Consider the following 26,679-nt stretch of genomic DNA (forward strand, 5'->3'; position numbering starts at 1 on the left):
ACTAGCTACAAACCCTCATATCAAGGCTGGACCAGGCAACCCAGAAGAAGAGGGTCCCAAGAGCAGGCAAAAGAGTCAGAGACACCCCCTCTCCCACTGTTAGGAGTCCCACAAAAACTGCAAGCTAAACCACAGCACATGTATAGAAGACCTCGCACAGACCCATGCAGGCTCCGTGATTGCCCCTTCAGTCTGTGTGAGCCCCCGTGAGCCCTGGTTAATTGATTCTGTGGGATGTGTTCTTGTGGTGTCCTCCACCCCCTCTGGCTCCTACAATCCTCCCTCCCCCTCTACTTCAAGATTCCCCAAGCTTTGCCTAATGTTTTGGTGTGGGTCTCTGCATCTGCTCTCATCAGCCATTAGAGGAAGCCTTTCTGATGTCAGCCACACTTTCCACAGTCCTTCCGTTTTGCAAAGGTAAGGTTTGGTGAGTTAGGGGTAACTGTGATCAGCCAAGGCAGGACATATATCTGGAATAGTCTGTTCTCCCAAAAGTTGAGCCATCCTATTTCAGAGGTTGTGGACTCTGAGATTTTGCTCTTCCACCTCCTTAGTTATTCCCCGGTTTTTGTTTTTATTAACATGTATTCATCATGCATATTAATGAGGTACTTGTGGTATGTACACCATGCACTGATGGAATCAAGGTAATTAGTATTTCCTCCTCCTTATTGTTTAGAGCTCGTCTCTTCTAGATCTTCATAAAATATATCGCAGGTTGTTGCACATGACAGCTATCCCACTGTCCTGTGGAGCTCAGGATAGCTCCACAGGAATACATTTGGCTATGTATTTATTCCTTTTATCAAACTTTGGTTCCTGGATCCAGCCTCTTTTTCTTCTACCTGTCCCCCATTTCTGGCCTCTGATAACATACATTCTGATTGCCTTCTTTTAACTGAAGGGTTCTATCTTCATGGGTTGCAACTGAAGAACTGACTTGGCCTGTTGTACCCAAAAGCTCAAAATGAGGCGCGAATTACCCCGAGTGGGAGCGAGACCTTTTGCCTCCCCGCGCTCTGGAGTGGAGCTCTCTTTGGTCTGATGTTTTCACTTTCAGTGATCTGACCTGACACTTGGCCCCATCCATATGTGTCATTGCCTTTAGGTGAATCACTTTTGCTTCCTTTTCAGAAAAGCCACCTCACAGTCCCTTCCCACAGACCTGACGTCAGAATTGAGTTTGTCAGTATTTCCACTAGGTGTGCTCTGTTTCAGGGAGAACAGACTTCTATGATTCTCTTGGTTCATTTTATTCTAGCGAGGTGTATCAAGCTGTTCTTCTCATACAGGGGTCACACAGGCTATCTGACTGTATTTTTTTTTTCTGCATCCACTACAGAAAGCAGATGTTTTACATAAACAAAGCTTACAAAGAGAAAAGGAACACATTTAATAAGCGCACAGTGGGGGTGTTTAATGGCCTAAAGAAACAGAAGGGTCACATAGGTCAGATGTCACTTGAAGAGAGCACAACCCTGCTGTTATAGCCATCTGTGTGATGATGGGTCAGCAGCCACAGTTCCCTGGCTTTCTTTCCATAGTGATGGGCTTGGACCCCATGATGCTGGCCCTAAGGATGTGGTCGTTTAGGCCTGGGGGATGGCTCAGTAGGTAAAGTACTTGCCATAAGGACCTGAGTTTGATACACAGAACGGACACCTTGAACAAGCTGACCGTGTTGGCACGCATGTGAAGTTCCAGTGCTAGGGAGGCAGAAATAGGAAGACCCCTGGGGCTTGCTGGCCACCAGCCTAATCTACTTAGGATGATCCATGCCTCCATCTCTGGGCAGGTCCCTGCTGTATTTGGGGTGGGCGTTCATAGACTCTGAGCCAAACTCACCTACACTTGGCCTTTCCTGGCCCCAGTTTCTGTTGTCCCTTCTTTTTTTTTTTTTTTTTTTTTTTTTTTTTTTTTTTTTTTGAGATAGGGTTTCTCTGTGTAGCTTTGTGCCTTTCCTGGAACAAACTCTATAGCCCAGGCTGGCCTTGAACTCACAGAGATCAGCCTGCCTCTGCCTCCTGAGTGCTGAGATTAAAGGCGTGCACTGCTGCCACCCGACCTGTTGTCCCTTCTTTTATCTCACTGCTCTTGGTGGCAATTAAAATGCAATCAAGGGACTGGAGAGATGACTCAGCAGTTAAGAGCACAGTTCAGTTCCCAGCACCTACATGGTACGTGCCCCACGTCTCTTACTCCGGTTCCAGGGGCTCTGACTGGCCTCCATGGACACCAGGCATGCATGTGATATACAGGTGTACGTGCTGGCAAAACACCTATACATATCATAATGATGATGATGATGATGATGATGATGATACTTTAAGAAGAAAGAGGAATCAAAGGGGACATGGCAAGAGCATGCCTGTAATCTCAGCAGTTCAGAGGCTGAGGCAGGAGGATCTCAAGTTGGAGGTCTGCCCGGGCCACAGAGCAAAGCTTTGTCAGAAAAAGGGAAGGAAAGGGAATCAAATATGAGCAGACATCCAGAAAGTAAGAACATAGCTCCTTTAGCCAGACTACCATGGGCAAAGTTATTATTAACCACAGGACCTTCGCTCAGTCTCTTCACTTGGTTGTCCATGACACCCTCTCAGCACCAGATGGAAGCGAGAAGAAGCTTGTCAGTGGCTCTTTGCATTGATTCATGAACTGTATTTTCTTTTTGCCTTTGTATTTGGTAAAATGCTAAGTCACCACTTAAGCCCTTTGCATGTGTGAAGAGCAGCAGTAATAAGCACGTTCACACGACCATGTGACCCTCCCTGCCTGCGCCATGGTCCGTGCCCCACGTGCCCCATCCCAGCAGTAACGGGTGTTCCACCTTCTCTGTCTACAAGTTCGACCGCTCCAAACATCCCGTTTATACAGAATCATATAGTACCTTTGCTTCTTTGTACTTCTTTGAAGAAGACTTGAGAGTTTAACTGCTCCTTGTGAGACATTTCCCCGTGTGCCAGCCCAGCATCGCTATGCTGAGGGACAGAGATGCTGGATGCTTGGAGAATATCCTGGGGCCAGTCCAGCCACCACTGCCCTGGGGCCTGGGCTTCTCCGGTGCCAGCCCCGCAGCTGTGGCCAGGTGGTTCCTGTCTAGACACTATGGCTCAGTCTGTATCATTTCATTCTGCCTCTTGGTCCAGATGTTTCTATGTCAAAAGCTGATGGGATTTTCATGCCTTGGGTGGGAGATGCATGCTAGAGCTAGAACCCAGGGTCTGGGGTTTCCTCTGCTAGTGTTCTATATCAGGGCTACATCTGACTAGCCCCATAACATTTTTTTAAAGCAGTCATGAACAATTATAAATTTAAAAAAATTAAAATATATTATTTAAAGTAATACCCACAAACATATTGAGGAATAAGATTAACAAAATATATGCTAGATAGACCTAAATACCAAATATACTAAACCATAACTGAGAAAAAGTAGTGATTAGTAAAGCTACATATACAAAATAGTAAATTATGCATAATTTTACATATATTCATTAGCATGTAGGAAATATTTTGTAGTTAACTGATCATCTGGCCAAGCATTGAATGTAGATGATATTTCATATGGCCTCATTAAATTTACTACAGGGGAAAAAAAAAAACTAGGGTAGAGATGGCTCAGTGGACAAGGGTCCCTGCCACCAAGTCTGGTGACCTGAGTTCAGTCCCAGGAACCCACACGGGTGAAGGCGAGAACCAGCTTCCCAAAGTTGTCCTCTGACTCCCACTTATGCACTGTGGCACACACACACACACACACACACACACACATACACAAACGCACACACACACACACACACACACACACCACACACACACACACATACACACACATACATATATACCACACATATACTTGGATACAAAATAAGTACATACAATGGAAGAAATATTGAAGCAATGCATTCCAACTCTTTAAATCATTCTTCTTCATCCCTGCCCCTAGTCCCTGCTCATGAGGAGCTGAGCCCTTAGGCATCTTCCCAGAGTTCTCCAGTCCACGTGCCGTCCTGTGCGTGTTTGCATGCGTGCCCATCCCCACGATGGTGTGCCGATGAAGTATTTATTTGTGGTAAAATCAATACCCAGGGTTTTTTTTTTTTGTGTGTGTGTGGGTATGGAAGTTGTGTTCCTAGCTAGCTGGATCACGTACTGTGCTGTGAGTGTATTCTGCTTTTTTTATTTCTCATTTTTTTTCTTGCTAACTGGCTTAAGAGTTTCAAATTTTCAACTATTCATTCTTCCTCCAATTCGGAAAGAAAGCCCTGTCTTTCTTCCTCTCACGGTCATGAAACTGTTAGAAGTGTGCCCCTCCTCCCCGGAGCAAGATTCCTGCCCTGGCTCCCACCTCAGTCTGGACAGGATACCCTCCAGGTCTGGGTCCTGCTGCATCACCTCCTGCCATCGCGGGCAGTGAGGACCCCCATTGTTCCCTCACTTCTACTTCCGGGGCCCAGGTCCCCCTCTCACGTGGGTTTTCCTTCCTCTGTTGACCTCTGAGACTCACATGCCTGAAAAGATCTTTCCCCCACCCCGACCTCAAGATGCTTTATTTAGATACAGAACCAAAAAAGGAAAACAATTCCTTGTAGTTCTGAAGTCATTGAACACATTTCCTAGTTGCTCTTGCTCCGTGTGGTGGGGACCCAGGTCACCAGAGGTGGCCTCACCCTCCCTCTGGAACCTTTATGATCTGGACTCTGACTTGATACAGCATTTCTGGTGGAAGGCCCTCGGTGTGGCTATTCTCTCATTCTGGGCCGCCCATTCGGGGGCCTGATTACGACAGGCCTACAGCACAGCTCTGGGACAATTAGATTCTTTCCTCTTCCTCTTCCCATATCCTTTCCTCAACTCCCTTTAGTTGTCCGGTCCCCTAGGTTTGTTATTTTGAGCTCAGATATTGCTTCCACAGAACCCCGGCTTCCTGATTCAGCTGGGAGGGGAGGGTATTGGGAATAGCCATTCCTCTCCTTGGTCCCACCCCACAACCTGCCTTTCCTGGAAAGACTTGATACAGATGTCCAAGTTAGCTCTTACAGTAACAGGTAAATGGTCTAGACGCCGTCCAGGAACAGATTGCTAACCCCTTCCTGACGTGAGTGGCTGAAGGTGAACTTGGGGTCATGGCTTGTGTTTTGAGTGTCCCCTTTTTTATTTGTAGGCTAGATTTTCCTGGCCTGTTGAGTCAGCGTGCTCCAGGACATTTATCACAGTCTGATTCCTCCAGTCCAAGTACGTGCCTGAACTGTTACTTGGGCTTAGGCCAGCGCGGAGCGGCCCCCCCCCCCACACACACACAGCTTCCTGGGCTTTGTGAAGCCCTTAGCTCCGGTTCTTGAATATGCAAGTTGAATATTAGTTTGCAAGGTACTCCAAAGGAACTTCGCAGGAGTCAGTGCTCTCTTTCCAAACTATGGGTCCTGGGGATTGAACTCAGGTCCTCAGGCTTGGCAGCAAGCACGTTTACACTCTGAACCATTTTGCTTGCTCCCAGTGCAGCTTTTATGTGTGCTGTATAACTTTCTGTTTGTAAACAGAGTGCAGAGGTAGAAAGAAGGCAAGGGTAGCCAAAGCTGCCTGTTTTGTTTTTTGTTTTGTTTTGTTTTGTTTTGTTTTGTTTTGTTTTGTTTTGTTTTGTTTTGTTTTGTGACAAGCTCTTGAAGTGAGCCCATGCCGACCTCAAACTCATAATCCTCCTGCCTCAGCCTCCAGAGTGCTGGGATCACAGGCACGCAGCACTGGGCCAGATGGATCAGATATTCTCTAAGTGTTCCAGCTGGAGCAGAAGCAAAGCTAAACTGACTGATAACAAACTAAGGCAGATTTCTGTGTACCAGTGCTGGCCGGACCAGCCCAGGAGAAGGGAAAAAAAGAGCTAGTCACGTGTCCCTTATCCCCTGACCTGAGCACGAAACTTGTGCCTGAGCAAATGCAGTGATGCTGTCGGTGACTGACCTTCCAGAATGGTGACTGAGGTGAGGGTAAGAGGTAGCTCAGTGATTAAGAGCACTGAGTTCAGTTCCCATCACTCGTGTTAGGGAACTTACAACCACCTGTAACCCCAGCTCCAGGGAGTTCAGCTCCAGGGAGTCGGATGCCTCTTTGGGCCCCTGTAGGCATCTGCGCACATGAGAGCACACTACACACACACACACACACACACACACACACACACACACACACACACACACACACGGGGTGGGGGGGGGGAGAGAGAGGGAGAGGGAGGGAGAGGAAGGGAAGGAGGGAGAGGAAGGAAGGGAGGGAGAGGGAGGGAGGGAGGGAGAGATCTAAAAAAAAAAAAAAGAAAAGAAAAGACGACTCAGGCACCAGAAAGTTCTAAACTAGACAAGAGGAGGATACCAGGCCTCCGCTTTCACAGTGGTTGCAGTTGTAGGCAATTAGGTGATCATTAAACCCGTGTGAAATACCTGGAGACCATGCAAACTAGAATCAGGACCCAGTTTCAGAAGGTCATTTGGGATATAGAACAATTGCCCAGGACCCTGAAATCTATGGAACCCCTTAGTCATTGAGACTGCCAAAAACTCCTCAGATTTCCAAAATGTCTTAAAGGAAACACCAAAGCCTTGGTTTAGAGTTCACTGAGGAACGCAAGACACCGGAGAGTGTTTGAGCAGGGACTCAAAGAGCTATATACGCAAGAGGAGATAGGTATGCCCGAGCGCCCACGTGAGTGTGTTCATGCTTGTATGTGAGGGAATGAGAGAGAGAGTTTCAATGAATTCACACTGTAATAAGTACTAAAAAAAAAATCTGAAACCAGCAGAGTGTTGGTTGGCGACCCATGGAAAACTAACATTGAGCTTTCTCAGGGGACCTCAGTCTGCACCTGATTAGACGAGATGCATGCTGGGACGGATAATCTGTTTTACTCAAAGGTTACCAAGTTAAATGTTCATGGCCTCTGAAAGATATCCTTAGAGCAGCATCTAGACAACCAAGCACCGTGGCCTAGCCATGGTGACGCATTAACCGTCTTAGCACGTAAGTGTATTGAAGGATCTTCTGCTTCTGTAACAGGGACTCAAAGACAATCGTTGTAAATTTCTCTCTGTGTTTTTCTCTGAAGCATAACCAGTGTGCAGCGCTCAGACAACGGGTCGTATTTCTGTAAGATGAAGGTGAACGACAAAGAAATCGTATCCGAGCCCATATACGTCGAAGTTCAAGGTGAGCTCAAAGCCGGGATACCCTGCTGCCCAGGTATTCTTTAGAGCCTGCATCGAAGTGTTTCCTGTGTGACATGCAGGGTGTGGCCTGCCTGTTTATAACTCTGTAAACTTTGTGGATCCACTAGTGTTGGAATTTTACAAGAGAATCCTCTTTTCAAAACTTTGGATAATGATGTGATAGATTCAGTTTCTCTCTCTCTCTCTCTCTCTCTCTCTCTCTCTCTCTCTCTGTGTGTGTGTGTGTACATACATGTGCATGCCCGGGGCATTGCACATGCTAAGCATGTGTCCCACCTGAGTGATGCTCTCCACCCCTGAGGTACCACTTTCCAAGATGCCCTTGGCAGCCCGGTCACCATTCATCACCGCTCTTTTCTTCTGTCTCTATTATACTTTCTACATCCCGCTCCCACTAAAAGGCTTTTCTGGTGCCCATCCTCTTGTGAACATGAACTTGATGCCCAGTAACACTGTAGAGGGCTTGAGAGGAGGAGGAGGAGGAGGAGGAGGAGGAGGAGGAGGAGGAGGAGGAGGAGGGACAAAGCGGGGAGTCAGTGAATGGGTGAGTGTGGAGGGGAAGAGTCAAGGAAAAGCCCCTCAGATGAATATCCTAAGGACCTTGGCTTTCCCAGGTTAGACAGCTGGTGCCTGGGTTATGTGAGCACCAGTCGACAGGAGGGCAGCGCCTACATTTGGAATTAATTTCGTAAAATACGATATTTAGAAGACAATTTACTTGTCAGGGTCCCATGAAAAATGGACAAGTTGGGAAAAGTCTCAATCTTGAAAGCTTTGAAACGGGGAAGAAAGAATCCTATTATTCCATGTGGAACCAGATTTGTAAGACATGAGTTTATAAAACCCGTGGTTTAAGTGTCAAGGCCAGCCAGCTTGCCCTGCTAAAACTGGGTACACAGTCCAAACCAGTAATCATTGGCTTTCTCTGAAAATTTCCAGGCTCCCTTGTGGGTCAGATTTTGGAGTTTCAGTAGATTCAGAGATTATAACTATAGAACTGTGTTCAAGTGGGTGCCTCTTGTAAACTCTTCAGTTTTACACAAACACATGAAATTGTGTGTGTGTGTGTGTGTGTGTGTGTGTGTGTGTGTGTGTGTGTGTGTGTGTACTCACTCACAGTACTTAGAGCATTGAACCCAGGGCCTTATGCATGCCTTACAGCTGAACCTCGTAGACCCATAGTCTCAAGTGCACAGGTTTTAAAATCCATCACCCATCTGAAAGTCACACACACCACAGAGTTCCCTCAAAACTTGGACACACCTGTCGTATAGCTTTGTTTTCACTCTGTTATTTTTTAGATTTTTTTTTTATGTATGTGTTCTTATGTGAATGTATGCTGTGTGTATGTGGGGTGGAGTGGATCTCAGAGGCTGGAAGAGGATGCTGGATCCTCTTGTGCTGGAGTTCCAGATAGTAGCAAGCTGCTGATGTGGGTCCCGGGATGAACTTAGGTCCTCTGGAAGAGCAGAAGTGCTCTTAACTGCTAGCCATCTCTCCAGCCTCATTCGGTTTGTTTTGATGAGAAATACTGCCAACCTGCCGACCAGTGCCAGGCCGTTGAGCAACACCTGATTTAAAAACTGGCTGTGTATTCCCTTCTGGCCAAAGCAGATGAATCACTACACACAGTCCCTAGAAAAAGTGTCCTAGAAAGCTGGCTGGGGAAAACTGGTAGTCAAGAATTCCTGCACTCTTTCTTACTCTACTGGGAGGTGACAACTGGCTATTTCAGAGCCAAGGAAACCCCCATCCCTGTCTTCAAAGGTGCTGCTTCTGGTTAAGACGTACTCTGCTCCCATCTTTCTCTGCAGGACTTCCTTACTTTATTAAGCAGCCCGAGAGTTTGAATGTCACCAGAAACACAGCCTTCAACCTCACCTGCCAGGCTGTTGGTCCACCTGAGCCCATCAACATCTTCTGGGTCCAAAACAGCAGCCGTGTTAATGAAAAACCAGAAAGGTCCCCATCCGTCCTAACTGTACCTGGTAAGTCTGAGCATCATGCTCATGCATGTATTTATTCATTCATTTACCCCCCCCCCCAACAGCAGAAGGTGGTAAAACTTTGATGATGTTTCCTACAACCCAACAGTGGTCCATCAAGAAGGACAGAAACAGGTGTGGGAGTAATAGGGGGATTAAGTATATTGGAAGGGAGGGGGGATGTACAGTTGCCTACCTGGCCAGATCCAGCCTAGGCATCCAGAGCCCTGCTCACACCTCCGTGGCACCGTGGCAGGAATTAGCCCTGTGGAAACACTAAAGTAAAAACCTAATTGAGGTTGGATGCCAAGAAAGTGTATCGCTCACGGGGCACTGTGGCAGGAAGCTTGTGAGTCACTGAGGGTTTGCTGGTGAATTGACATTCCATGACCATCTTGATCTCCATCCAAACCAGAATGTCTTGGCTTTGTTCCTGCTCTTGGGCTGGTTCCTGTCAGCAACGCTCCTGAAGCTTCCTGTGCCGCTAAAGCCAATGGGCTCCTCTGTTGCCCCTCCAATCGCCTCTTTGAGCTCCGTCTGACAATGTGGCCACACTCCATCCCTTCTTCCTTCCTCATGCATTCAGCAAATGTTCAAGAGGATCTGCTGTGTGCCCAAGGCAGTGCTAGGCTTGAGCTCTCGGTGGTAGACTTTTAAAAAGCACATGATCCTGGCTTTCTTCCCTCTTCATTGCATCTCCTTTGTGGCTGGGCCAGTTCTGAACATCGGGTGCCCAGCTCGGTCCTGGCCCAGCTTCGTTTCCTCCAAGACACACCCTCCTGGCTGAGTTCCTTGGCCAGCTTCAATGCTCTCTGTGGCACGACAGCCTGGAGCTTTACATCTCGGGCCCTACCCTCTCTCCTGAGCTGCCAGCCTCTGTGACCAGCCACAGCCTTGCCTTTTCTACTTGTTGCGTGTGTAGGCGGTTTAAAATGCAACTCTTGATTCCTCTCAGTCTTCTGCCCCAGAAGTCCTCTTACCAAATACTATCATGGAAAGAACACCCCTCTCTCTCCTCGTTTCTCACACTGAAAGCATCAGCACTTTGGTGAACTCTGCGTCTACAGCACAGCACAATCTGCCTTTATCCATCTCTGCTTCGGGCACTGTGGTTCACATCACCATCAGGTCTTGCCAAAACCACTGCTGCTGGCCTGTCACCACATCTCTCTGCCCTCAACAGCAGCTCATGCCACCCATCTGATGAAACCCCATCATGGGAAACAGTGGCTTCCCATTGATCTAGACTATCACCCAGAATCCTTCCTGGCCTTGCCCATCAGTCCTGATGCTCTGGCCCCTGCCCAGTTCTCTACCCTGCACCCAGTCCTCTCTCTATCTGTGCTCATTAAGCACCATTCACAATGAGTTGATTGCATTTCTTCAGACACATCGTATTTCTTCCTGCTCTGAACCTTTGCACCCTTCTGTGTACAGTGCTTTCCCATCTGCCCTTTGCCCTATGACACACTCATACATCACTTCTTAAGAGCTTCTCTTCACTCTTTGCTTGACTCCCAGTCATTTGTGTGTGCGTCCTTCATTGCACATATCAGGGCTTAACGTGTTGACTCCCAGTCTCCTTTCTTAGCATGTTCACTGAGAACCAGGCTAACTTTGTATTTTTACGCACCACTGCATGCCATCGTAAGCGGAATTTCAGTGATCTCTGGAGCTGAGGCAAGTGAATTCCAGCCCCAGGCATTGTCTCTGAGGCCCCTCTGTCACCCCTGACTGTGGGATAGGTGATACAGGGTTCTCTACCTTCATCTAAGTTTTCTTTGAGTTTCTCCAAGGAATAGATGATACCTGAAGAACTTGAGTGTTCAAATAAATTCAAAGTAATACCCTCTCTGTGGGGTGATGGCTCCAAAGTCCACTAACGAAACACTTTATTATTGCTATTATTTTGAGATCTGGCTTCACGTAACCCAGGCTGTCCTCAAACTTGCTGTATAGCCCAGGCTGTCCCTGCACTGCTGATCATCCACCTGCATTTACCTAGCAGGTGCTGTGATCACAAGCCTGACACCACACCCAGAAATACTAAGATTAATTTTGTAAAATATGGATATTATATATTTAATTTAAAATTCTCTTTACATCAGTTTGTGGGAGGCTTGTGTGTGTACATGTAGAGGTCAGAGGACAGCTTGTAGGTTTTCTCCTTCCACACCATGTAAGCTTTAGGGATTGGACTTAGGTCATCAGGCTTAGCAGCAGGTTCAAACCTGCCAAACCAACCCCTGACCTCAACACTTTATTTAATTTTTTTGTTGTTGTTTGAGACCAGGTTTCTCTGTGTAGCCATGGCTGTCCTGGAACTCTCTCTGTAGACCAGGCTGGCCTTGAACTCACAAAGACCCGCCTGCCTCTGCCTCCCAGGTCCTGGGATTAAAGGTGTGTGCCTCCATGCCTGGTAACATTTTAGTTTTTAGTTGATAAAAATATTATATGCATTAATAATGTAGAGTATGGTGTTTTGATATATATATGTGCATTGTGGAACAGCTTTAGTAACATATGTATTCCCTCAAACATACTGTTTTAATTTCTAGAGCGTGTGTGTGTGTGTGTGTGTGTGTGTGTGTGTGTGTGTGTGTGTGTTAAATCATCTGTATCCAATAGCTAAAAGGAGATTGAAGGAAAAGGTAGACATATATTAAAGTTTGAAAATTCTAATCTCTTTCCAAAAAGATCTTGCCAATTTCTGGCCTTTCTGGTAAAGCACAAAGTCACATACCCCGTGCCATGTGCATACAGCATTCAGATTTTATTTGTTGCCAATTTTTTTTTTTAATGTGTGTCTGCATGTGCATAAGCAAGCATGTGGAGGGCACAGATTGACATCAGGTGCCTTTCTCAATCACTCTCTACCTTATTTTTTGAGAAGGGTCTCTCACTGAACCTGATGTCTGTGGATTTGGCTGGACTGCCTGGTCAGCAAACCTGGAGCTCCTCCTGTCTCTCTGCTGGCACCGAGACTCCAGTTATACACCACCTCTTCCGGCTTTTTTCTTTTACATAGGTGCCGGCGACTGAATCAAGTCCTCAGGCTTCTGCTCCCGGCACTTGATAACTGGGCTATCTACCCTTTCTTATTGGCCAGTTTGGCTAGCAGAGTCTCTCACCTCTCATAATACAGTCGTCCCCCTCATCTGAGATTTCACTTTCTGTGGTCCAAAAATTCTATTTGGGAGAAAATTCCAGAAATAAGAGAAAATATATTCCCATAATTTTTATTACAGTATATCTTGGGGATTGTTCTATTTTATTAGTAGCTCACATTGTTGATCTTTTAGTGTACCTAGTTTATAAACTAAACTTTGTCAGAAGCATCTGTGTCTAGGAAAATCACATATTTCTGGAGTCTGGCACTGAGATTTCAGGCCTACATTGGAAGTCTGGAAACATACTCCCTGCAGACTATGTGTGTGTGGGTACCTTATCTGATTTACCTCTTTGGATTTCTGGGAGCAGGAACTAAAACTACCAGTGCCATATTATAAGAGCGTCCCTTCAAAACTATAAACATCTAATAACCTCACCTTCCATCAGGGACCAGAAAGTCAATGACAATGGGAAGTCTCTCTAACATTTTATAGACGACTTGGGTTTCACCAGCTCTTCTACAGTTTCCAGAGCAGAGACCGATGTGTCTGTAAATGAAGGACCCCTATTTAAGCTGCCAAGTCAGCATTTCCCACCTAGTTTCTAAATGACTATGGTATGCTATATTGCTCAAGGAATTCTGGTTGTGAAAGGTTGGAAGAGTGCATTCTTACTTTTCTCTCTTTCTCTTTTCTTTTCGGTGAGAAAATGTTTTTTTCTAGGAGGGGTAGGGGATGCTCCTAGTTATGAAACTCTTGTACATGCTAACCATATACGGTATCATTGAGCAATGCTCCAACCCCTTGTTTTTAAACTTTTTCTAGGATCCATGTTGATTATATCACAATAACATGTCAGATTTACATGTAAGTCAATTTGACCAACTTAAAATTGTCTCAAAAATACAGCCATCCACCTGCTACCCTGGTTCTTCCTTGTGCAGGAGGGGACAATATAAGGTGCTTACCATCTCAGAATCTTACAATATTTTTAAGACTCATTTAAATTTTTTTTTTTTTTTGTGCATGAGTATGTTGCCTGCATGCATATGTGTATACCACGTGCGTGCCTAGTGCCCATGGAGGTCATAGAAGGGATCTGATAGCTTAGAACTGGAGTTACAGATGGCCGTGAGCCACTATGTGGATGCTGGGAGCTGAATCTGGATCTTCTACAAGAGTCACTCGTGGTCTTAAACCCTGGTCCACATGTCTGGCCCCTCCTACAATATTTTGATATGGTTGATAGCGGATGCGGCTTAGCTGATGCCCAACAGTGGCGGCCTCTTGAGGTAGTAATACATCCCAGTCAGAAGCCGGAAATCGACCCAAATGACTTCCCCTCCGCTGTCCAGCAGTCAGCCATCAAGTCTGCACAGTTTTCTCAAATGTCAGTCCAGCCCCCTTCCCCTGGGCTTTTCCACGGTGATTCCCTTACTTCATATTTCCCTGGTTCCTTGCCAGCACTGTTACCCTTGCATCCTGTGACCCTGCATTCCTGTCCCTCTGTCCTCTGCACCCCCATCCCCACCCCCAGCCTGCCCTACACAGTGAGTCCTTCTGGGCCTTGCCAGCTTCTCCTTAAAGGCAGAGCGTCTCTCTCCAGGCAGGACCTTCCGGTCCAAGCCGGTTGAAGCCTAGCATTTTACTGGTGATGTCCCCTATCCCTCAGGACTCCCCTTTGACCTTTGTCCTCCCACATCTGAAGTGGTGTCACCTACTCATGGGATCTCATGAGCCTCAGCAAGTCCATGAGTGCAATGGGCCATCTTGCCTGGCTTCCCGCATGGGCCATTCTGTCCCAGCTGCTTCCTTCTTCTTGTCTTTCTGGTACACCCCATTCATCTTTTGCCCCCCCCCCCAGCTCTCTGCTCCTCCCTGAATGCCCTGCTCTGGGTACTCACAGCCCCTCTAACATCTGTGCCTTTGCTTCGAGTTCAGTCACAACCATCTACTCATCAGGTCTCCAAGGGAGGCTATTATCCCAAATAATGGTTCTGTGAGAATTATTAGCTAGTGTAGCCCTATCTCCTCCATGAATGGATGAATGAACCACTGAACAAATGAATGTTTAACCTCAAGGACTGGGAAGTAGGAAGGTCATAAATTCAAGGTCATTCTTGAGTGTGTAGTGAGTTGGAGGTAGCCTGGGCTACATGAGATCCTGTCTTCAAAAAGTAAAATCTTGGACACTAACTTTTCCTATCATTCTACTAAGGAAGTGTCCAACAAGGAGGTGGTTTGCATGGCCCTGGTAGTTTGGACTGCTTTGAGTGAGCATGTTTGCTGCAGACAGGCTCTCCCTCAGGGCAGGCCTCATCTCTGGAGAAGATGGGATTGCGGGGATATGGTTCCACTCCTGGCACTTTTCTCCTCTTGTCACAATCCCTCCCCACCAAACTTGGTGATGTAAAAGCTGTCCTGTGTCAAACAGGAGAAAAGGCCCTGTGTCTGAGGCCGTTCTTCTGTGGGCACAAAGCCAGCCTCAAAGGTTGCTTGGGGTCTGATTCCACTGAAATCACCTTCCCCAAGTGCAAAATTACCATGGTGGAAAACAGATCAGGTCTGTCCATCGCTTCTCTTAGGCTATGATGTTCCCATGGGGGAGTCCTTTTTCAGTGGTGGAACAATTTTGTGGGCACAAATCTGTACCTGTGATTAAAATTTCATAGCATTATACTATCCACCTACCCACCCCCGGGGGCAGGGAGGAGGATGTAAGGTTGATGTTAGTGACTAGCATTGTACCAAAGTCACCTCCTGGTTTTCGTCCTGGTGCTGTGACTGAATGAAATATTTATCATGGAGAGGTGGTGGCGGGGAGGGTGCAGGAACTTGGCGCTATTTTTGCAACTTGTTGTGAATCTAAAATTATTTCGATCTGAATTTTTTTCCCTTTTAAAGAAGCAGTCAGAAGGTTCAGTGGTAGAGAGTTTGCCTACCACACAGAAGGCCCGGTTTCTGCTTTCACACTGTAAAACAAACAAAGAAAGTGCCCAGCACAGGGCTGAGGGTGTAACTCAGTAGGCAGAGTGCTTGTCTGGCACATATGAGACCCCAGGTTGACCTCCAGCATGGAAGAAACCAAGTATGTAGGTGCATGCCTGAACCCTAGCCTTTGTGATGCAGGGCAAGGGGATCAGACATTTAAAGTCATCATCAGCTATATGATGAGTTCAAGACCATCCTGGGCCACTGAGACTCTGTCTCAAAATCAGAAAATAAAATCCTAAGCATCAGAAATAACGAATGAATAAATGACTTTTATCTTGGGCGACTCCGAATAATGGAGCCTACAAAGAACTTTCCTGCCTGATGTTTACGGCGGAATGCATTGTAGGTAATTGAATATGGCCTCTGGCATCAGCATATAGGTTGATGACATCTTGTTTTTCGTCCATGGACAACTTACACAACTTTTTAAATTTAATTTGACTTATTTGTGAGTATATGAGTTGTATATGTGCATGCAGTATCCATGGTGGCCAAAAGAGGGCGTTGGATCCCCTGTACTGAAGAGATGATTTGGCGGTTGCGAGTGCTTGTTGCTTTTGCAGAGGACTGGAGTTGGGTTCGGAGCACTGGTATCAGATGGCTCACAAACCACCTGTAACTCCTGAAATCCAAGAGATTCAATGTCTTCTTCTAGACTCCATGGGCACCCACACACAGGGAACATACACTCCAACAGACACGTACATGCAAATAAAAATAGAACTTTAGAAAAACACTAATTGTAAGTTTAACTGCATAACTAGCAGATAGCTAAACTAGCTTTTGTTTTCGTTAGCTGGATATAGTTACTAGTATTTATTGTGATAACCGTGACAGTGAGAATTTATACAAATGAGTTCCTAGTTCTTGTAGTGCTTGCCCTAAAGATTTGCTCTGACTCTCGTCCCATTTTTAATGCCTATTTTGTAATCGGGAATAAAGTTGGAACTATTCCAAAACTTGTTTAAAGTCTTCTCTACAGGGCAGCTGCAACAATCCTGCAGCAATCCTGCCAGTCCTCCTGGAGAGTTCCAGGCTTCCCATGCCTCTGTTTTTTTGTTTGTTTGTTTCGGTTTTTTTAGAGACAAGGTTTCTCTGTGTATATTCATGGCTGTCTCGGAATTCACTCTGTAGTTCAGGCTGGCCTCAAACTCATGGAGAGCCACCTGCTTCTGCCTCCAGAATGCTGGGATTAAAGGCGTGCACCACCACCACCACCACCACCACCACCACCACCACCGCCGCCGCCTGGTGCCTCTCCCATAAAAGCCTCTCACCTGTTTATTTGCTAGGGATTCCCCAGGCTGACCCGGAACAGCAAGCTCCATTCCCTCACCCTAGCTAGGTATTTCCCCTGAGGCCATTTCTCAAAGAGTCACCTGAAACACCCACCCCCACTCTCACCCTCACCCCCACCCCTCCACCCACCCCTCCACCCCCCCACTGAAAATCAGAGCCTGCACCCCACCCTCCCATACCATCCAGTCCTCTTGGTGTCCCTGGTACCTGTCACCTTCTGACACAGCCTTCAACTTCTCTGTCAGGTCCAATGCTTCATTTTGCTCTTGGGGAATGTGAACTCTGAGGGACAGGAATCTTGGTTTTTATTCTTAAAGACATCCCAGGCTCCTGAGGGAGAAATGCCTGTTACATAGTGAGTACTCAGTATTTATGAATGAATGAAACCAGGGCAGACTGAGCTCCAAGGTAATGAGCCATTTTACCCATGAGGTGTGTTCTGTGTGTTGTCTCTGGTAGAAAGACAGACACTGGCGGGGGGGGGGGGGGGGGGGGATGACAAAGCAGGATTGTTTGCTTCATTAAATTTCTGCGTTGCTTAATCCGGAGCTCAGAGACTCGGCCTGACTACACTCCTGGAAGTTGCTTCCTCAGCAACTGTGATTGCCCTTCCCTCAAGGGAACATCTTGTTCCTCAAAGTTCCTTAAAATATCTCAGGTCTGGGTCACAGACTGCGATTTCTCAAATGGGGTGGTGAGAGGGGGAACAACAGGGGTGCAGACGCCTTCCTGGGGCTTGGGGAGGAGACTCACAGGAACCCAGGGCGAGAGGTCTCAGGCTCTGTGGAGCCTGCACCCTGAGCACTCAGGATCTGAGGGAGGAGGGAGGGCGGGGATCTGAGAGCCGCTCATGATTTTCTCCCAGGAAAACCACAAGGGTTTGGGCTATAAACACAACATCCAGCTCTATTCCAACCTGGTGGCTACTGTTCGTCCACTGGGGTAACCAAGCAAGGGAGTAGGAGCTGGCTTTTCCTACAGTCACTCTACATAGCCTGGCCGTATAAACAAGACGACTTGGGAAGTTAGTGCCACGAAACCAAAAACCTAAGGAAAAAGTTATACAGGGTGAGGGTGTGGTTCTGTGGTAGAGTACTTGCCTACAGTGAGTGAGGCCTGGTTCTGTCCCTGGCCTACGGAGGGGGAACACCTTGTGGGGTGGAGTCGGGGTACCTCTGGAGCTGTAAGTGCTGATCTAGTTTTGGAGAAAGTTGCCTTTGTTTGGATGGGTTTCCACGTCTGTCTGCTTTCGTCTCTCTGGCTTGTGGCCATCAAGCACCTGTCCATATGGAACAGCGCTGGAGCCCGACTCTGAAGTCCCAATTTGGTGTGGGTGCCTTGTGCTGTGGAGACATCCGCTACAAACTGTTTTTCTGACCTTGTGTACACTTTGAAAAAAAAAATACAAAGAGGATGACTTCCTGCTTGATCTAAAATTAAGTCCCGTGGTGGCCAGCTTCACTTTAAACACTAGTCTGCTTTTGAGGATGGAACAGTGAGGTGGTTGTCCTCCTTCAAGGGAGCTGCAATGAAATACTGGATTTCCAATGAAATATTGGATTGCTCAGCTTGGAAAGTGATATTTTGTAGTTCATGCGCCATGCATGTTTCCTAAAAGTTTTGTTAAGAATAATTGAAATCAAATGATAGGTACTAGCCTGCAGACATCTGCTGTACCTAAAACAAATGAATTAATGAATGAATTAGTAGAACCCCTGTGTCTTCTGATGGAGCCCAAACTTAATTTTTCTAAATGAGAGCCAAGTATTGCCGGCTCTTGGGAGCTGGTAGGATGGGGAGACACCTCAGGGAGATCAGGAGGGTAAGAGGAATGTTGCAGCCTCACAACCAGAGGCCTGGCTGTCACATGGGCAGTGGCAGAATGGACCCCACACTGTGCCTTGCTCCTCATCTGTGTGCATTCTCTTTCCTAAGATCAAAGCCGGACAGATGCCACACAGGGTTGTTTGTTTGTTTGTTTGTTTGTTGTTCTTTCCCACCTGCCTTTTGTCTCTAAGTTCTTCCTTCCTTTTCCAGAAGTTGGTGCCTCCGCCCACCTTCCCCCAGAATCTCAGGGGGACATCGGCTTTCAAAGACTTTGGTGTCAGGGTCCCTTTAAGTCTTAAAACCATTTTTATACTAGTTATGCTTTTCTGGTTACTGAATTAGAAAGTACAATGGAAAAATTTTAAGACAGAGATGCCCAAGCCCATGTTCCACTGACCAGTAACCTGTGACATCATTGTATGATCATCAGCCTCTGGAAAATTCCTTCATACATTCATGAGATAATGAGCATGAAAAGGAAAGCAACATTGTTATCATGAGAATAAGCCAACTTTTGAGGGCAAGTGTGCCTGGGATCTCTACAAGTCTGGACCCGACTCTGGGAACGGCAGCTGTGGTACTTTGTCTCGGGGTTAAGGACTTTTTAGGCTACATGCACAAAGAATTCCAATTTGATCTGGCAAAGGAGATACATTGTTGGGGGGTGGGAGAAATGTAGCATGTCAACCATGCATGAAGTCTTGGGTGTCATCCTCATCATTGACAAAAGAAAAATGGAATTATTTATACTAATTAGTTACATCCTGACTATAAGTACAATCAATCCAAAATGAAGCAAATCATAAGGTAATTTTTCAAAGATTTTCAAGCACACACATGGATGCTGTTAGAATAGACTTCCTGGGAGAAGTAGAAAATCGTGGTGGAAAATTTCCACTCCTGGAGGAAGGGTGATTTCAGTGGCTGATGTCGATATCAAAATGTTGCAGGTGGGTCTGGGGATTAGGTATGCTCAAGGTCCTAGACTCTAACCAGCTCCCAAGCTCTCTACAACTGCATTTTATTCAGCTGTTCAAATCATGAAAACCTTTGCATTGTAGACATCAGAATTACTGAGAGACTACACACACTTGACAAAATTAGGAGGAAGCAAACAGACGAGCTAAGGACGCCCCTCCCCCTCCTGTGGAGTGTCCGTTCCCAAGCATCCTTTAGAGATTCAAGTAAGGGGTGTGAGATCAAATCCTCGTTTTCAGAGAACTCATTATTTGCTCAGTCACCATACAAATCAGGAGCAGTTTCATCGTTCACCTGAGAGGAAGTGATCAAATACACAAAGACGTGGCTCCTGCCCGAAGCCGATGTGCTAGGTGCTTTAGAGTGTCAAGAAAATTGAATTAAGCAATCCACTTTAGAATTTCCCTTCAGCGTGAGGGAAATACTCCCCATCTCAGAAAAGTAAATATCTGTCACATTCTCGGTGTAATGTTTTACAAAGAAAGGGAAAGTCACTGTGAGAGTCATAGGACAGAAATGCAGGGTTGATTTTTCCACTGAGGGGCCAGGCCTAGTCAGGAAAACTCAAAAACCAGGGAGAGCCTTCCATCTGAGTGGAAAGTAACAGGAATTTACCTGCACTGCGTGTGTGTGTGTGTGTGTGTGTGTGTGTGTGTGTGTGTGTGTGTGTGTGTCGGGGTGGTGGTGGGGGATCAGAGTTGCTATTTTTTTCTGTTACAACTTCTCCAAACACAATCCTCTGCCACATAATGACCACTTGGCTGCAGCCCTGTCCCAGTCCTGGCCACATAGGTATCGATACTAGACAACTTTCCTAGGCTTAATGACTGCTGCTCTCCTGTAGACAGTTTTTTTTTCACCCTTTCATTTCTCAAGTTCAGTGCATTAGTGACAAGCTGAGAATTTTCAGATATCAGAATGGAAAATTCCCTGTGTAGTAGACCAAAGAAAACTAAATAAGTTTGTTGTTTGTTTGTTTGTAATTATGTATGTGTCTGTATGTGGGAGCACAAGTGAGCCAAATGCCCAAAGAGGCTATAGAATCCTCTAGAAGTTGCAGAAAATTGTGAGCTACCTGACGTGGGAACCAAACCGTGATCCTCTGTGAGAGTAGTATATGCTCTGCCCACTGAGACATCTCTCCAACATCCAAAATAAGCTTTATAGGTAAGAGCAAGTTGTGGCCTGTTTGTAAAAAAATGTGTCTATCTTCAATTTATAATAATACTGCTTTTGTGTCCTAGAGATATAGAAGTTTCCAGACCAACTGCATAATGCATATAGGTTTGTTTGTGTGTTTGTTTAAAAAAAAAAAAAAAAAAAAAAAACTTTTAAATTTTAAAATAGTTTTAGATTTTGCAGTAAAACTGTGGAAATAGTGCTGGGGGGTCAGCAGATGAGGCACCAACCTGAGTTCCCCATTCCCAGAACCCCCAGAAAGGCTGAATTCAACGGCAAGGCACACATATGTAATCCCAGCACTCCTAGGGTGAGACGAGACACAAAGACAGGGAATTGCCTGAAATTCATGGACCAGCTAGCCAGGAGGGGGCTGCACAGTGGCAGAAACAAGAGAAACTCTGTCTCAACAAGGTGCATCAACCCCTAAAACTTGTTCTCGAACCTCCATACATGCGCCATGACATGCACGCACTTGCACACATATACACAGTAAAAACAACAACAACAACAACAACAACAAAAAAAAAAAACTTAAAGGAAACTGTTAAGATAGAACAAAGAATCTGAATACACACCATCTGCACATTCCTGTTATTAACATCCTGCATTCGTGTGATAAATTGGTTACCACTGATGTCTCAATTCTGATACATTTTTATTAGCTAACATTCAGATTTTCTTAGATTTTAATGCCTGTCCCTTTTCTGCCCCAGAATCCCATCCAGGGTGTCACACTCTGCTCCACTGAGTCATCTGTGTCTGTCTGATCAGGCACCTCATGGTCCTTGTTTTCCTTGGCCTGGGTGGTTTTGAGGATTGCTGGTCAGGTGTTTTGTAGACCGTCCCATGGGCCTGCCTGATACTTTCCCTATGGACAGAATAAGCTTTTGTGTTTCAAGAGGAATGTCACAGAATCGAAGTCGCTATTTCCATCATCCCAGGGTACATTCTGTCAACATGACCAGTCACTGCAGGTGTGAACCTTGACCAGCCTGGCAGGGATGGGCGTGGTCAGGTTCTCCATCCTGAGGCTGCCCTCCTTCTCACCTTTCCCAAGCCATGCTCCTCCTGCTTCCTCAAGGAAGTAGAATCTACTTAGACCATTGGAGGTTGTCTTTGTGGGAAACTTGCCTGTTACCTTCCATTTATTTAATCTGCCCTTTTTATCAATACACACCACTTGAAACTTTATTGCATACCATGGGTTGTAATTCATCGCCGCATTGTTTTCTTGCTCTGACTGCTCCAGCCTTGGCCCTTGGAAACCCTTTCCCTTGCTTCCTGCGTCTCTGTGATGAGCCCCATCACGGCTCCTATGTGCTTGTGTGTTGTTTGCTGTGTCTGTGACTAAACTCTGGCTGGATGTGGTGGGGCACACCTTTAATCCCAGCACTCAGGAGACAGGGGCAGGTGGATCTCTGTGAGTGCAAGCTGGTCTACAGAGTTCAGGCTGGTCTACAGAATGAGTTCCAGGACAGCCAGAACTACATAGAGAGACCATGTCTTAACCCCTCCCCCCCACAAAAAAAGAAAAAAAGACAGAAGTCTGAATGACATTACCTCGGCATTCAGAGATTGAATGAATGAAGGCAGCTGCCTCTGGGTCCAGGGCTGCCCTGCTCTGTAGTTTCTTCTCAGGATTGTCTTTCTATAGCTAGCACAATTTTTAGATGAATATTGTATTTTAGGCTAGAAGCTATGACCCAAGAAATAAAAGCTGGCAAAGCAACAGATTTCCAGTCCAGGGCAACCTGTTTCTCTGCTTCGAATCTCACGAGTGTCCTTCCGTCCCAGGTCTGACAGAGACAGCAGTCTTCAGCTGTGAGGCCCACAATGACAAAGGGCTGACGGTGTCCAAGGGTGTGCAGATCAACATCAAAGGTGAGCAGGAAGGCGGGGGCTCTCCACCACCCCTGGGGGTCCCTTCTCCTTGGTGTCAGTGCTGTTTTGGAAGAAGAAAACAGGGGTGATTATAAAGCCTACCTGTTTGAGGCTTGATGACTTAGTACAAGTAAAACAGTTACAGCAGTACTTGGCGCATAAGTCATTGCCAGGCATTAGCTAGTGTCGTCCTGCTGAGCGCAGGGGAGAATAAGCTGGAAAACTGCTTCTGTCTTCACTTTTCCCATTTTCTCCTTATGCTTGTCCTCGTTAACCCTTGAGGAGCCCAGAGATGGGCTGCCCAGGGACCCTGATATGAAGACTGGGTCAGCAGAACCTGATCCAAGTCTTACAAGAAGGAGCCTTAGAACGGGGAGCTGAGAGCGAAGAAGAGGGGTGCCCATCTGTCTCCTCCTCTCCCTTCCTCTCCATCTTACCTCCCATGGGCTTGCGTTTCCCTAGATGGGAGCTCCCTGGGCAGCTGATTGACAGTAGCAGCGTCAAAGTAGAGACGTGGCAGTTCATCACCTTGTCCTTCTTCCTCTGTGTAGTGAGTAGCAGGGATTTAAACCCAAAACTTGGAAGGAAAGGAAAACCTACAAGCAAATTCTGCCTTATCTTTATATCATCATTCTTGCTCACAGAAACACAAGCACATTTTATGTGTTACTGTCTGATCTTTAGATAGTGGAGAATAAATGTTGGGTTCTGATTTTGAGATAGTGAAGAGTAAATATTGGGTTCATGGTTCTTTTCTCTTATCCTTGGGAAATCAAAGAAACACAAAAAGGGAATGGTGGAATATGTTGACTAATAAGTTAAAGGTTGGGCGTGCAGAGAAGGGAATTTAAAACTATGGAAGGAGTTATAGTCCTAAAAGATTCTGATTTCAGTTTCAATAAATCAACTGGGTGAAGAATATGAAATGGCATTTTGTAAGAGTTCATTGCAAAAAAAAAAAGTCAAACTAAAAGTGACTCCTGGAGGAAGTGTATAACTTCCTTCCTCTCTACAAATTCCGCTATTACAGTTTCCAAAGGCATGTTGGGAATCTCAGAAATCCTCCAGTGGGTGTAGACTTGGAAAGACCTTTTACTAAGGTTTAAACTTCTTAGAGTTTAAACATGTATAAAATGGGAAGCATGAAAATGTATGCTTCAGGCAGAATCTCACCCAAAATTTCTTTAAAAATTTAATCCTGTTTCCAAGGCTTGTGGGATTTCTATGTGTTCATTTTAAGACAAGATGACCTTGAACTTCTGGTCCGTCTGCCTTGTTCCCCCCCAGCACTGAGGCCAAACTTGTGTATTTCTGACTTCCATTTATGTTAAAACTTAGGTCAGTACAACCAAGACCACCTTGGTCTAAATCAGTGGTTCTCAGCCTTCCTAACTCTGTGACCCTTTGATACAGTTCCTCATGTTGTGGTGACCCCCAACCATAAAATTATTTTCATTGTTACTTCATAACTGTAATTTTGCTACTGTTATGAATCATAGTGTAAATAACTGTGTTTTCCAATGGTCTTAGATGATCTCTGTGAAAGGGTTGTTTAACCCTCAAAGGGGTTGGGATCCATGAATCATAATGTAAATATCTGTGTTTTCTGATGGTCTTAGATGACCCCTGTGAAAGGGTCATTTGACCCCCAACAGGTTAGGACCCACAGGTCGAGAGAACCTCTGGTTTGATGTCTGTGGCCCCCTGGGGTTTACCATTGTTTTTGGTTTTGTTTTTTGTTTTTTCTTTTTTTTTTTTTTTTTTTTTTTTTTTGGCTTTTCAAGACAGGGTTTCTCTGTGTAGCTTTGTGCCTTTCCTGGATCTCGCTCAGTAGACCAGGCTGGCCTCAAACTCACAAAGATCCACCTGCCTCTGCCTCCCGAGTGCTGGGATTAAAGGCGTGCGCCACCACCGCCCATGGGGTCTACCATTGTGATTGTATGTGTGTGTCTTTGTTTTTCCATAGCAATTCCCTCCCCACCAACTGAAGTCCACATCCTCAGCAGCACAGCACACAGCATCCTGGTCTCCTGGGTCCCCGGTTTTGACGGATACTCTCCACTTCAGAACTGCAGCATTCAGGTAAATCTCCAGAACAGAGAGGGAAGGGGTTGTGTGGTGCTGTGTGATACTCTCTGGCCGTCCTTCCTCCTCCCCAGGGTAGGCATGGAAGGTATTTCTCCACTTCTGTTCAGAACCCCTTCCATCCCTCTACTCAGTGCCAACCATCACAGGCTGTTTCTGGTGCTCTGGCCACAATGCTGTTTTATGACCCAGGGCCCACCCAGGAGAGAAACATGTCTCCAAGGACAAAGGCCATTTATTTGTTATAAATTACAAAGATTCATATAAATTACAAAAATTCCCCTTGAGTGAGAGCTGGTTTGTGACCAAGGATCCAGGAGGCTACCCACCTCCCAGTATGGCTCTTCCTTCCCTGGTGCTATGAGGGACAGGCACCAGCCCAAGGTGGGTCACGTGTGCTGAGAGATGAAACCCCTTAGCCACTGTCTCTTGGGGAAATGGGGGGATTGCTGGCCCTGTAGAATCTTCGGCCCTTTTTAACTGTACCTAAAGCTACTAGGAAACAGGGCCCGGAGAAAGAGGGGTGAGTCACCCTAAATGGTACCTTGTCGTGATATAAGCTGTGCTCCTGAGTGCTCCTTCCCGGAAAACAGAAGCGGGCAAGAGCACTATTACTACTGAGTCCTCACTGGAGCCAAGGCATTCATTCTGTGGACATGTATCTCTTGCTTAAAACACACTAGCACTGTGGGCTGGGCACACTCACCTGTCTGTGAGTGACAGGACCAGAATTCGGGCCCATGAAGATCTGATGCCAGCATGAGAGCTAGAGCTACTAACTCCACAGTCAGATCAGACACCGTGTGTAGGAGCTAGTCACCAGTCACCTGGGGACTGTCTGCTGCCAGGATGAGTGCGTTCTGCCTTGGGGACAGAGTTATCCTTAGTTTCCTGAATCTCTGGTTTTCTCATTAAAAACCTCGTTAACCAGGCCAGCGAGATGCCACACAAACCTGGCAGCCTGAGTTTGATCCCTGGAATCCACAGGAGAAGGAAAGAACTGAGTCCTGAAAATTGTCTTCTGACCTCCACTTGTGTATCAAGGCACAAGTGTCCCTCCCCCTTAATAATAATAATAATAATAATAATAATAATAAATAATTAAATTTTAAAAAGACAAACACATTAAGCTAACATAGGTTCGTTATTCCAGCTCCGTTTGAAGACGTGACTTCCAGAGAACTTTGTGTTGATAACTAGATGTTTTTCATACCAACTGGAATTAATTGCCCTTGGTGTCTCCCACTCTTATCTGACAGCTGTTCCTTCTCTGAAAAATAAAAACATGCATTATCTCTCACATGTATCTGTCTTCACCCCACCGTTCCCAGACTTGTTTAATTCCTGCCCAGCTGTATTTGTAAATCTCCCAAGCACTGTAAGTGCTAGCCCTTCTGGTGTCTACAATCTCTCACCAGGAAATCCTCCCAATCGACTGCTTAATGAATGCTTTAAAGACAGAGTCAGCCTCGTGTAGTCTGCACTGGCCTTCCACTCACTATCACCATAAATAACCATGAACTCTTGCTCTTCCTGTTTCTGCCTCCAAAGGGCATTACAGGCATATGCCATCATGCCTAGTTGAGAGAAATTTAATATAGGCATTCATGCTGCATATCTGTGCTATCCATTTCCCTATAAATATGGCTTTAGCTGTATCCCATGAGATTTTTGTTTTACGATGTTTTCATTCATCTCAATGGTTTCTTGCTTGTTTTTGTTTTTTTTTCCTTATGATTTTTTTGTTTTCCTGACTATTTAAATCCTATGCTTTTAATTTTTTTATTATTCTTTTATGTATGTGTGGTGTACAGACATGTATTGTCATGCATGTGTGGAGGCTGTCTGATGTCCTGCTCTATCGATCCCCACCGATTCTTTTGAGACAGCGTCTCTCACTGAAACCTGGAGCAAGGCTGACAGTCAGCAAGCCCCAGAGATCCTCCTGCCTCTGCTCCCACAGCCCTGGGGCGACAAGAGTCTGTGTGTGCAGTCACAGTCAGCCTTTTACGTGGGTACTGCTGATGTGAACTTGGGTTTCCAAGCCTGCGTGGCAAGTGTTCTTACCCACTGAACCATCTCCTTCCTCAGCCTCCTTGTTTATTTCTAATGTCCCATTAG

General features: G+C 46.0%; 1 protein-coding gene across 1 annotated transcript in view; it reads left to right on the forward strand.

Annotated features, from left to right (window-relative positions):
* Mertk (MER proto-oncogene, tyrosine kinase) overlaps positions 1–26,679 on the forward strand; it is a 109,342-nt gene that overhangs the window by 27,758 nt on the left and 54,905 nt on the right. The window contains exons 3-6 of the mRNA XM_042276206.2: positions 7,097–7,197; positions 9,032–9,205; positions 22,387–22,473; positions 24,440–24,555. Coding sequence (XP_042132140.2) covers positions 7,097–7,197; positions 9,032–9,205; positions 22,387–22,473; positions 24,440–24,555 — 478 coding nt within the window. The remainder of the gene's footprint in view (positions 1–7,096; positions 7,198–9,031; positions 9,206–22,386; positions 22,474–24,439; positions 24,556–26,679) is intronic.

This window comes from Peromyscus maniculatus, chromosome 4 (genome assembly GCF_049852395.1).
Source record: "Peromyscus maniculatus bairdii isolate BWxNUB_F1_BW_parent chromosome 4, HU_Pman_BW_mat_3.1, whole genome shotgun sequence".
NCBI lineage: Eukaryota > Metazoa > Chordata > Mammalia > Rodentia > Cricetidae > Peromyscus > Peromyscus maniculatus.